Source organism: Xyrauchen texanus, chromosome 39 (genome assembly GCF_025860055.1).
Source record: "Xyrauchen texanus isolate HMW12.3.18 chromosome 39, RBS_HiC_50CHRs, whole genome shotgun sequence".
In the NCBI taxonomy this organism is placed as follows: domain Eukaryota; kingdom Metazoa; phylum Chordata; class Actinopteri; order Cypriniformes; family Catostomidae; genus Xyrauchen; species Xyrauchen texanus.
In genome coordinates, this window is record NC_068314.1 from 27,459,921 (window position 1) to 27,472,636 (window position 12,716).

A 12,716-nucleotide genomic window follows, 5' to 3' on the forward strand; every position below is an offset into this window, starting at 1 on the left:
CTTCACTGTTATCAAATTGAAAAAACTAAATAAAGTCCATCTGATAGTACGCAATTTCAGACTCAGGGTATGTTTTTTTGTTTTTTTCTTTTTTTTTCTTCATCATTTGTTGTCTGCAAGGGGTTTTTACTTGTGTTGTGATTGTGTGTTGTGATGAGACAACATAAACTGTGTTCCAAATGATGCACTATACACTCTGCTATGTACGGCAAGCCACGAACGCCGAGTGCATGAAATGTGCAACATTCCACTTTTCGTTTTGATGTTTGAAGAAGTACATCACCCGGGTACTGGTAGTACACATCTTTTTGTTGCTTTTTCAGTGCAATCATTCTACTCTCACTACATACACTATAAAATGGGGTAGAAGAGTGCAGAAGAGTGTGCAATTTGGGACACATATACAGTATATATTGCGTTCCAAAGGGCATAAATGAATGAAAAACAGTAATGATGGCCACACTAGAATTGTTGCAAATTTTCAATAAAAATAACTTTAAAAGTTAGTTCAGAATGACCGTTGTCTTAAACCTTTCAGTGTTTCGAAACAGTCACAATGGAATGTAAAGTCTTAGAGGGGAATAGGTTGATGGATGATCACTTCTGAATTGAACACACCCATATGTCATGTATATGTTACAGGGCAGCTAAATCAGTGCAAACCTCTTTTACAATAATACAGACATTCGCTTTACCCAGCCAAAGGCATGTGCAACATTGCAGTAACCCACACCAGTTCAGAGCCACAACGTGATAAGTTAAATTTCTCTTATGCGAATATGGGTCTCTAAAGCATTTTTAGCACTTCAAGACAGGACGGGGGTTGTCTTCAAGAGTTTCACTGTCCAACCCTTTTATGCTTCAATACAGGACGTTTCACTGCCTACCACAATACAGGCCAAACGCATGGTATGTTGTAATTTCAGCCAAAAATACGGGACACCCTGGCTAAAACTGGACAGTTGTAAACCCTAGCAGCAACAAACATTGCATATGCCACCTCTCCCGTTTTTTTTTAGCCATTGTCTGTGACAAATGTGTTCATATTTGGATACTGATCTCGTGAAAAACATAATCAATGGCAAAACATCCAATGCTAAACACAGTGAACAATGGTGAACATAAGAAAATGTGCATCATTATTATGATAACTAATGTAGATGTGCAAGTAAAAGTGACTGCAATCTTAAAAAATGAACATAAAATAGAACACATTTAGTTTCAACAGTTAGACTGAAATCGGATTTGAGGGAAAAAAAAGATTTTTCCTGCTGTGTGAACAAAGCCTTAGTGCTGGTTGTTTATCTGCCATTATTTACTAGTAAACATTTTCACCTCATTGTCAAACTCAGCTGGATAGTGTTGCCAACACACTCCCATGGAGAAATCGTTCCAGTTGACTGAATCATGGCTAAATCGTAGGTAATCTTATGAATTGGGTCATAAGAATTTGTACCACTTTCCCTCTCCTTCTCCCTCGTCTCCAAAACGTGACAGTTACTTCCGTTATACACAGCATACTCTTTACGCTTCCAATCATCCTAACAGACTCTACTCTATGATTAGGTTTAGATATGAGGTTTGGGTAAGGACATCAAATTAATAAGCATGTACACAATGTCTGACACCCAATCTAGACACTTTTTTTAATCTCAATAAAGGTGTCATCTTCCAACAATGACGATCATTTTCACAAATGGCTTAGCGTTTGTACCTTTAGTTTTATGAGACAGATAATGACCCCACCCAAACAAATGCAAGACAAGTGGAGTTGACTCATTAGCCCCTCTGGATCAGACCTAACCCTGCATTTACCGCAGTGTTACAGATTAATTGCCATTGCATTTGCTCTCCCCTGTCTATTCATGCCACTCCCTGTTTATAACCTCTGCCTGTTTGTTTTGTCTTGTTACATTTAATGCCTGTGTTTTGAAACCCCGACCCTCTGTTTCTCTCGTCCGCATTACAGTCAGAACTAAGACATGGTCCCTTTTACTATGTGAAGCAGCCTGCACTCACCACAGACCCTGTTGATGTTGTACCGCAGGACGGGCGGAATGACTTCTACTGCTGGGTGTGCCATCGCGAGGGCCAGGTGCTCTGCTGTGAGCTCTGCCCACGTGTCTACCATGCTAAGTGCCTCAAACTGGCTTCAGAGCCTGAAGGAGACTGGTTCTGCCCCGAATGTGAGGTACTGACTAATGCTAGCACATGACAACTCTACTTGTATGAAACCAAAGGATCATCTTTAAACATTTGCACATTTTGGTTAGTTATTAATTCCAATTTAAAGATGCACTCAGTCATTTTTTACTCATTGAAAAAGTTATACTTCTAAAGAAATGAATTGTAATTTTAAAACATATGTATTAAATCCATATCACATGACCAATCACATGAGATGAGGACTCTAATCACGTCAGTAACCTTATAAAAGCTGTTTTATTCTACATGCAGGGTTGCCCTCATGGAGGCTGCCTTTTTAGATTAACATGACCAGCTGAATACTACTCACTTAATTTCAGTAACTTGTTATACAGTATTATCTTGTTATTGGACACTTTCACTCTTGGATTAAATTAATCATGGCTGATTGTGAATATTGAATTTCTACTATGGCATCTGTAAATTAAAACTATTACTGAGTGCACCTTTAAATCAGCTGTGTTTTGTTTTTTATGTCAAATTAATGGGACATGGGAATGTATTCTAAACAATACTGAATTGTGGTAATTCCAGATTTATTGAAGGAGTCACAATGTAAACAGAGCAACTACATAGACAATTACATGGTTGCAAATTATATATTATAAAGAAAATGATAAAAATAAAAACAAAATAAATCTGTTATTCGGCACGCATCCTCATTTTGTTCCAAACTATATGTCTTTCTTTCTCCTTGGAACACAATAAGACATTTTTGGCTGAATGTTAGCGACTGATAACCTCAGTCACCATTCACTTTCATTGTATGTTTTTTTTCCATACAATGAAAGTGAATGGTGACTGAGGCGGTCATTCTGCCTTGCTCTCTTTTGGGTTCAACAAAAGATAAATGTAGTTTTGTACCAAAATGAGGATGAGTAAAAGATGACAGAATTTACATTTTTGGGTGAACCATCCCTTTGAAATATACACTACCGTTCAAAAGTTTTGAAACACTCATTCTTTATTATAATTATTATATATTTTTTTTTCTTCACATTTTTGAATAATAGTAAAGTCATCAAAACTATGGAATAACATAAATGGAACTATGGGAATTATGTTGTGACTAAACAAAATCCAAAATAAATCAAAACAGTGTTATATTTTAGCATCTTCATAGTAGTCATCCTTTGCCTAGAATTTGCAGACATGTACTCTTGACATTTTCTCAACTAACGTCTTGAGGAATCACCCTGGGATGCTTTTTAATCAGTATTGAAGGAGTTCCCATCTATGTTTGGCACTTATTGGCTGCTTTTCTTTATTCCAATTTCAAAAACATATTTTTTTTATTAAATTGTAGTGTTGTAATGAAATAAATTAATATGGTGGCACAATTATATTTTTGTCTACAAATCAAATTTCAAACATTTAAGCATATGCCTTCAGATCAAAAGATTTTTAAAATCATGAGAATAATTTCAGTCAAGTGTTTCAAAAGTTTTGACTGGTATTGTATAATGAAATAAAGTTCTAACAATTTCTCCCTCTCTTTTCAGAAAATAACAGTTGCAGAGTGCATAGAGACTCAGAGTAAAGCAATGACGATGCTCACATTAGAACAGCTGTCCTTCCTGTTAAAGTTTGCTCTCCAGAAGATGAAGCAGCCAGGTGTAAGTTTCATGTCTTTCCATAGTTTCTCCTAATGCCATGGTAAGGCTCATGATTTAGTTGACATTAGAGGCTTGTAGAGATTTGTAGCTGATGGAAGGATGTCGAAAACATTTAAGTAATAAATAGAGTAAAGAGTATACTAAAGTATATAAATAGAGAACTTCTCCATTTTCATCATTACAGACCACCAAAGGAAATTTGATTCTTGCTTTTAAGCCCCTTTCTTCATAGAACAACCATAGACACATTCTGCACACATGAAAGTGTCATGAATTTCTCAGTGGGACGAGCTTTCACATGAGAGCTTTTGGTGCAGACCTGAGACTTGAGTTGGTTTGTGCAAAATAATTGCTTTGAAGATAATATGCTGTATGGAGCTGTACGGTTATCAATTAGGATGAAAGTAATTTAGCAATTCAGATGATGTATAATGTGCATCTTTGCATGCTACTGGTCACACTAGTAGTGTCATGCATTTCTGATTTGGTGGTTAATAGAAAGAGTAAGTTGTTGTTACCTAGGTACAGTGGTAAACAGTTACTGCTAGTACCCACGGTGGTTCTTGCTTAAAGGGAAAGTTCACCCAAAAATGAAAAGTCTCAACCCTCAAGCCATCCAAGATGTGTATGACTTTCTTTCTTCTGCAGAACACAAATTAAATTTTTTTTGTTTTTTGTTAATATCTTAGCTCTGTTGGTCCATGCAGTACAAGTGAAAGGGTGACAACATTTTGAAGCTCTAAAATTCACATAAAGTGAGAATAAAATTAAACCATATGACTCCAGTGGTTAAATCCATGTGTTCAGACATGATATGATAGGTGTGGGTTAGAAAGAGATCAATATTTAAGTAATTTTTTTATCATAAATTCTCCTCCCTGCCCAGTAGGGGGCGTTATGCACAAATAATGTCAGTCACCAAAAACTGAAGAAAGAGAATGTGAAAGTTAATGTGGAGATTGACTCGGGTGGGAGGAGAATTTATAGTAAAAAAGGACATAAATATTGACCTGTTTCTCACCCAAACCTATCATGTAGCTTCAGAAACATGGATTTAACCACCAGAGTCATCTGGATTACTTTTATGTTGCCTTATGAGGATTTTGGAGCTAAAACATTTTGGCACCCATTCACTTGCTTTGTATAGACCTACAGAGCTGAAATACACTTCTAAAAATCTTTGTTTTTGTTCTGCAGAAGAAAGTCATACACATCCGGGACGGCACAAGGGTGAGTAAATTATAAAAATAAATTTCATTTTTTGGTGAATTATTCCTTTAAGTTAATACATAAGCAAACATACCACTTTGAACCCTAATACAACAATGTGAAAAGAGACCTGCAGGGCAAGGTGGTTGGAACCGAACTCGTATCACCAACCAAACTTTCGAACAAGTGTGAAAACAGTCAGAGAGAGGCACAGATCATGAGCATCAGATCATGGGGCAGTTGTGCTTTCTTAACAGGACCAACCTCATTCATCTTCTCAACATCCCCAAGCCACTGCTTTATGGAAAAAGGCTTTTAATTGGTTAAAAAAAAAAATCACCCAGCAGAAAACACCTTGCTATATTCCCACACCTCTTATGTCCCCTACTCTTCTAACATGTTTGGAGTGGGTCCTATTATAGTAGTAATACAGTAGTACTGGACACAGCTTGTAGTCCAAGCGTTGTACTTGGTCTGCTCAGTGTTTTTGAGTGCATTATTGTCCCTTAAGTTATGTTTCCAAGTTGTAAAATGTCTCTTTATGTCTCTTCTCTTTAGACGGAGCCCTTTCAGAAGCCAGTGTCATTGGAACAGCATCCAGATTATGCAGAATATATATTTCATCCGATGGACCTCTGCACTTTAGAAAAGGTGAGAGTGAAGCATATGATGTTGAAAAATCTAAATTCTTAGTTCACAGGCATTCCTGGCATCTTATGAAAGTGTATCATTAGTGTGTTCACTTTTTGTTCCTATTTAGAATATTAAAAAGAAAATGTACGGCTCCACAGAGGCTTTCCTGGCTGATGTGAAGTGGATTTTGCACAACTGTATCATTTATAATGGAGGTTGGTTGTAAATGATTCCAGTTTTATCAAATGAGTTTCTGATGAGTTGTTTTTTAAATATCTCTTTGCATCTGTTCTTCTCTCAGGCAACCATAAACTCACCGCAACGGCTAAAGTTATCATAAAAATCTGCGAACATGAGGTATGTACAAGGTACAGTATTATAAAGAGCTATAAGCTACATAAGCATGAACTATGTTTGGTGCCGGTTTTTAAACACCATTTAACTTACAGATGAATGAGATTGAAGTCTGTCCAGAGTGCTATCTTTCTGCATGCCAGAAAAGGGACAACTGGTTTTGTGAACCATGTGTGAGTACCTTACACTAGCCAAAATCATGGAGCTTTTTAGAAATTCTTTCCTCACATAGTAACCAATGTGAGTTAACCATCTTTTCATGAAAAATTTGTGTGCATCAGAGTAACCCCCACCCTCTGGTATGGGCCAAGCTGAAAGGATTCCCATTCTGGCCTGCCAAAGCTCTTCGAGATAAAGATGGACAAGTAGATGCTCGATTCTTTGGGCAGCATGACAGGTAAGGAACCGTGGAACATAACTTGGTTTCTATTTTTATTGCGTCATGCTCAGAAGCAAGTGTAATCTCATTGGTCCAAAATCCTGCTTCTCATAACTGTATATATTAGACACATTAAAAAGTGGTTACATGTAGTTTTTACCTTAAGGTGTTATTTTTTCTTAATCAACCCTTCAAAAATTACTACCAAATAATTTAGATGTTACCACATGAAGAAATTTGTTTGGACCTGACAAAACATCTTGTACAGTTTATATGCTCTGATTAACTGTGATTTTGTCGCTTTGTGCAGCATTACTCTGACCGTAAGGACAGAGTTGTCAGTTGTCTTTTGATGAAAGATGATTAAGAAAAACAGAAAGTACGTAAGCACATACATTGTAAAAATGATTTGTCAGGTAACCTAAAAAAATGTAATTATGCAGTTTAATTTAAGTCAAAAGTTTCATTTAAAGGAATAGTTCACCCAAAATTGATAATTGTTTGAAAAACATACTTCTGTGGAACACAAACAAAAATATGTTGTATAATATATATGATGTCTGTTTGTCCATACAAAGCAAGTCAATGGGATTCAACACTGTCTAGCTCCAAAAAAGGACATAAAGGCTGCATAACCGTTACTTGAGTGGTTTAATCCATGTCTTCTGAAGTGAAACGGGTGGTTTTGGGTGAGAAAAAGGCTAAAATGTAACTTCTAACATTGGTGTTTGGATTACCTTTGTGTTGCCTTTATGTCCTTTTTGGAGCTTGAAATTGTTGGACCCACTGACTTGCATTGAATGGACACATCGCATCTCTTTTAAAATATCGTCATACGAGTTTGAGATGGCATAAGGGTGAGTAAAGGATGAGATATAGTATAGTATAATTACTTAATATCTTAATATCTTTTGGTGAACTATTCCTTTAATATCAACCTGACTAATTTAGGTTACACCAACAAAAGTCGTTTTTATGTGTTAGATCAAGGAGAAATAGAAATAGATCATTAAAGTAGCTATTGCAGGTTACCACTTTTCACAGTGTAGCTTTGTCTGTTCTTTTTATTACTTTTCTGTTTTGTTTTATTTTTATTCTGCCCCCCCCCCCCCCCACCCCCCCAGGGCCTGGGTTCCTATTAACAACTGCTACCTCATGTCCAAAGAGATACCCTTCTCTGTAAAGAAGACTAAGAGCATCTTCAACAGTGCCATGCAGGAGATGGAAGTGTATGTAGAAAACATCCACAAAAAATTTGGAGTCTTCAATTATGCTCCCTTCCGCACTCCTTATTCACCAGACAACCAGTTTCAGATGCTCCTGGACCCAGCAAACCCTGGCTCTGGCTTTGTTAAACCTGAAAAAAACGAAAAGATCAAGTTCAGCTTTGATATAACGGCATCTCCTAAACTGCTCGTAGGCAAGAGCATGGTGTCCAGTGGGAGTGGAGGGGTCGTGACCGGAAGTCGAATCTCATTAACAGACATGCCTCGTTCACCAATGAGCACTAACTCCTCTGCACATACAGGATCTGATGGCGAACAAGAGACTCCAGAGAAAAGCCATACTAGAGCAGCCCTGGCACATTATAGCACCGGAGAGGAGTCATTGGACTGCACTGGTAGGCTATATAAAACACTTAAAACATGTCAAAATCTCTCTGGTTTGTTTTCTACTTTGCATATGTCGACAGTGCTACTTGACAAACATATTCAAAAAAGCTTTGATAATAGAGAATATCAAACTGAAGCAACATGGAATAAATAGTATGAAAAAGTAGTAAGCATTGTTAAAACTCATTTCCACCCTTACAGCATCGCCTGCCCCTCCTAGAGCAGGTCTTACCGGCAACACCTTAGAGAGCCCTAAACCATTCCATTCACCAGCTCCCAGCACCCCTGTTAAACAAGAGAAGACCCCCACCACTGGTAGCATCCTCAATCTCAACCTTGGTAAACATCCTTCACCTCTGCATTTCTACATTTAAAGTCATGCTTCATTTCATTTACCTTAGTCAGAGTAGACTCCATACTGAATTAGAAGCAAACAAACATAAGGCTGTGAGGGATGGAAATACAGTCCATTAAATACATCGTACTGTCTTAAGGTTCTAGGTCACTTCTAATTTATACAACCCATGAACTCCGACTAAGATCTATTGTGCTGTTGTTTGCGTTGACAGCACATTATATCTTATTTATCCAAGATATTCTCTACATCAAATAAGGGCTGCAGTGAAATAAAAATAGCTGTATGCCTTTAGATATCCTCATAATTGAGTAGTGAGAGAGTGTGTTCTCTCTTAGATCGTAGTAAAGCAGAGATGGACCTGAAGGAGCTGAGTGAAAGTGTCCAGCAACAACAACAGCAGCAGCAGCAGCAGGGAGCTCAGCCTTCCCTCACATCCCCTAAGAGACAGATAAGGAGCCGTTTCCAACTTAAACTGGACAAAACCATAGAGAGCTGCAAAGCACAACTAGGTGAGTTTAGATTGAAATCTGTCAAGGTTATGGAAACCAAAGCCACCTAAAACACAATAGCCAAGTTCACACCATAAAAAGTTATGTAAAATTGCAACAGCTCTCCATGTTTCATACACATCACCTATAGAACCTAAAAAATCTCTGATATTGTTATATGTAAAGGCACCTAATGCTTCTCAAAATGTTCCTCTTTATTTTTTGGGCATGAAAAACTTTTTAACATTAGGAAAATTAATACTTTTGATAAATATGTAGATATATGTAATGTAGACTCCATTCATATCAGTTGTCTAACAAAAGCTGTTTTGTATGGAGCAGGACACCTCTTGGAGGCTGCCATGTTAACTCCCATGTTATTGGGAAATTTTACCCCTGGAATAAATTAAGCATAACTGATTGCAAATAGTGCATTTCTTTAGTGTCATCGGTAACCAAAAATGAATGCTTTTGCATGATAAATAAGAAAACATCTTTGTTTTATTTGATAAAAATTAGGACTGTGAATCAATTCATAAATGTAAACTAATGAATCACAGTATTCTGTAATTAATTGCAATTAATTCAAGGTGCATGGTAAATTAAACAAACATGAATGTAATCATAAATATATTTAATTTATACTTTGTCTCAAAGAACTTGTAAGAAACTAGTTAGTTCTCATTTCTTTTAATGATTTAAATATGTACATTACATGTTAAAATGTACAATTTTCACGGCTAAGCTAATTAGCCATATTTGACATTTTTGTCATAAAATCAGTGGACATGCTGTAATTTATTTTCCTCCCCTTTTTCTTCCCAATTTGGAATGCCCAATTCCTAATGTGCTCTAAGTCCCTGTGGTGGCATAGTGACTCACTTCAATCCGGGTGGCGGAGGATGAATCTTAGTTGCCTCTGCGTTGGCTTGTTGAGTGTGTTATCGTGGAGACGTAACGCGTGTGGAGGCTTCATGCTATTCTCCGCGGCATCCATGCATAACTCGCCACATGCCCCAGTGAGAGCAATAACCACACATTATAGCGACCACGTGGAGGTCCCCATGTGACTTTACCCTCCCTAGCAACTGGGCCAATTTGGCTGCTTAGGAGACCTGACTGGAGTCACTCAGCATGCCCTGGATTCGAATTCGCGACTCCAGGTGTGGTAGTCAGCGTCAGTATACGCAGCGCTACCCAGGCCCCCTGGACATGCTGTAATTAAAAGTTGGGCAAAATCTTCTGCCGTTTTCAAGTGGACTTTTTTAAAAAGGATCAAATGGGCAGATTCAGTTCATATCAAGTTTTATCTTGCCAATAAAGCTTACAGTAAGTGTATATTGCCAATGCATCATTAGACACTATATATGTACAGTAGATATAAAACAATTTGAATGCTGACGTATCATTTGCTGAAGTTTATATAACTATTATTTTAAACTATTATTTTCTCTTGGTACCATTCAGTCTCTATTGCGCACACGCTGGGTCTCTCACGCGGTATCGGTTTTGACACTGGTTCACTGGTTACCGCGTGGTAAGCGAATCTGAGCAGACCTTTTCCATTAATTCCAATACAATGCGACCTGACATATCAGTGGTCTGTCCCCAACTGGAGCTGTCCTCGGAAATTTTCCCATTTTTCCCGAGCTTTCAAAACAGCCCGCATAGTGAAATTTTACATGACAAAAACTTAGCCCAAGCAGCAAAGCCTACCGTGTGTTGTTTATTTTCACCAACAGAGGGGGCTGCTCGCTATAGCAGCTTCAATTCATTCATCTTTCTTCACTGATTATTTGGTCGGGCCAGTTTTGCTATTAAGTAGAGATGGGAGATACCACTTATATTCTTTTAGATCCGATACCGATCCAATATTGTCGATACCATTACCGATACGTCTATTAAATTGATTTTTATTTACTTTATGTGATTTCTTGGGTAATTTCAAATATTATTTTTTGTCATAATTCGTCATTATTTACTTATTTGATTTATTTTTCATTTGTGAGCCTAAACAGAAAATTATTAGACTTCTGTTTTGTTTATCCTTACAGAAATTCACCATGGTTTCACTACAGTAACTATAGTTTAACCATAGTATTTAGTTAAACCATAGTTACCACACAATTAACAATGGGTACTACTACAATATTACTGTAGTAAAACCGTGGTTTCAGCCCAAAATTGGGAAGAAAAAAAATCATGGTTACTACAATATTACTTTAGTAAAACCACGGTTAACTATTTTATTTAATCATTTATTAATATCAATTAGCCATAAACTCATAATAAGAAATGTCACCTTTAGATATGTTGTTATTTTAGTGTGAATTTACTCCAGAAGCTGGTTCTCTCGTTTTCTATCATCACTGATCCAAATGATAATATCCCTAATTTAAAAGAAATGGTTAGAATCTGTATTTTTGTGTTATATTTTTGATACAACACCAGTATCGGAAGTATCTATACTTCAGGATCGATCCACCCATCCCTACTATTAAGAACTGGACCAGGCAATTGAAGAGAAATATCATCATTGTTATAACCTTCAAAGTAAGGCACATGCTAGCTATTTTTGTTATAAAATTATATTGTTATATATTTTATAACCGGTTCTGAATTCGGTGCGGGATTGTATTGAAAGTTTGACCTTCATAATGTGGGTATTCCTGCACAGACCGCACAAACTATAACATACTGGTGCAAATTAGTCAAATTAATCCCTGCAGATGATCAAATAAAATCAATAATTGTATCTTTGTATTGGAGTGTAAAATCAATCAGTGTGTTAAACTCTCAGTGTGATCAGTGTAATATTACACTAAGGGAAGCACCTTTTCACATATTTGCTCATTTGTTGTTTTAAAATATACTTGAAATAAATTTCAAAAGAAGAATATGACAGTAACATGGAAAAATAAATTGAAATGTATAATAAAAAATCTGCAAAGATATGTACAGTTAGTCAGTACATTACAGCATAAATTACATCACACCTTGCAGGGAAACAAGCAACTGAAACGAAGCACCATAATGCATAAGACTTGATCAAATTAAAAGGTAGCAATTAAGAAAAACAGGTCCATATGAGATATGCAAAGAGTATGGTAAAATATTATTATGATAAAAATAATAATTATTATTAGACCATTAAAAATGATCAACTTTACCTCTGTATTTGAATTTCACTGAGACAAAGTCTACAGTATTCAATAGAGCATGATGCACCAGACCATACTAATTATTTCCATGATTTGTTCACTTGATATTTTTTGCCAAATCAACTTAGATTCACTGGTGTGTTCAGATAACATAAGAATTTGTTTTTTAATTGAGTAAACAAATGGCACACTGGCAATGCACTGATATAATGTAAATAATAATAATAATTCCACTAATTGTTATTTACTATACCTTTTTATTCAAATTATTATTTTATTTTACTATCAAATTTTATTTTAAATGATCTCAATTTTAAGGCAACCAGGTTACTTACTTTAAGTTAAACCAAAAATAATTTCTTACAGTGCATAATTCAGCACATCACCACATTCACTATGGTTAAAATACAAAAAATACAAAAAATACAAAACGCTCGTGGGGTTGATTCTAATTGGAATCAATTAAAAAATGCCCACTTAGCTTTGCTCGCCATGCGCCAGTGGACCAGACTGTGGGTGAAGTCTCCTTTCACCATGCAGTAAATATTCTCCTGTGTTTATTATGGCCAGGACGTGCATCGTGTTTAATGAAGAAGCATGTGCTGCTCTACACGAACAGTTTCTGTGCTAGATTGTGCGGCGAGTCAAGCGTGTACCTCCAATTTTAGCCACAGGAAGTGGAGAAAAGCTTTAGTGAAGT

The 12,716-nt window shown here is 36.5% G+C and overlaps 1 protein-coding gene across 5 annotated transcripts in view; it reads left to right on the forward strand.

Moving 5' to 3' along the window:
- LOC127632466 (protein kinase C-binding protein 1-like) overlaps positions 1 to 12,716 on the forward strand; it is a 69,843-nt gene that overhangs the window by 45,815 nt on the left and 11,312 nt on the right. For all 5 annotated transcript variants that reach the window (XM_052111047.1, XM_052111044.1, XM_052111045.1 and 2 more), the window contains 10 exons: positions 1,970 to 2,191; positions 3,708 to 3,821; positions 5,589 to 5,681; positions 5,791 to 5,878; positions 5,965 to 6,020; positions 6,113 to 6,190; positions 6,299 to 6,414; positions 7,521 to 8,017; positions 8,211 to 8,348; positions 8,703 to 8,876. In XM_052111047.1, the coding sequence (XP_051967007.1) occupies positions 1,970 to 2,191; positions 3,708 to 3,821; positions 5,589 to 5,681; positions 5,791 to 5,878; positions 5,965 to 6,020; positions 6,113 to 6,190; positions 6,299 to 6,414; positions 7,521 to 8,017; positions 8,211 to 8,348; positions 8,703 to 8,876 (1,576 nt within the window). The remainder of the gene's footprint in view (positions 1 to 1,969; positions 2,192 to 3,707; positions 3,822 to 5,588; positions 5,682 to 5,790; positions 5,879 to 5,964; positions 6,021 to 6,112; positions 6,191 to 6,298; positions 6,415 to 7,520; positions 8,018 to 8,210; positions 8,349 to 8,702; positions 8,877 to 12,716) is intronic.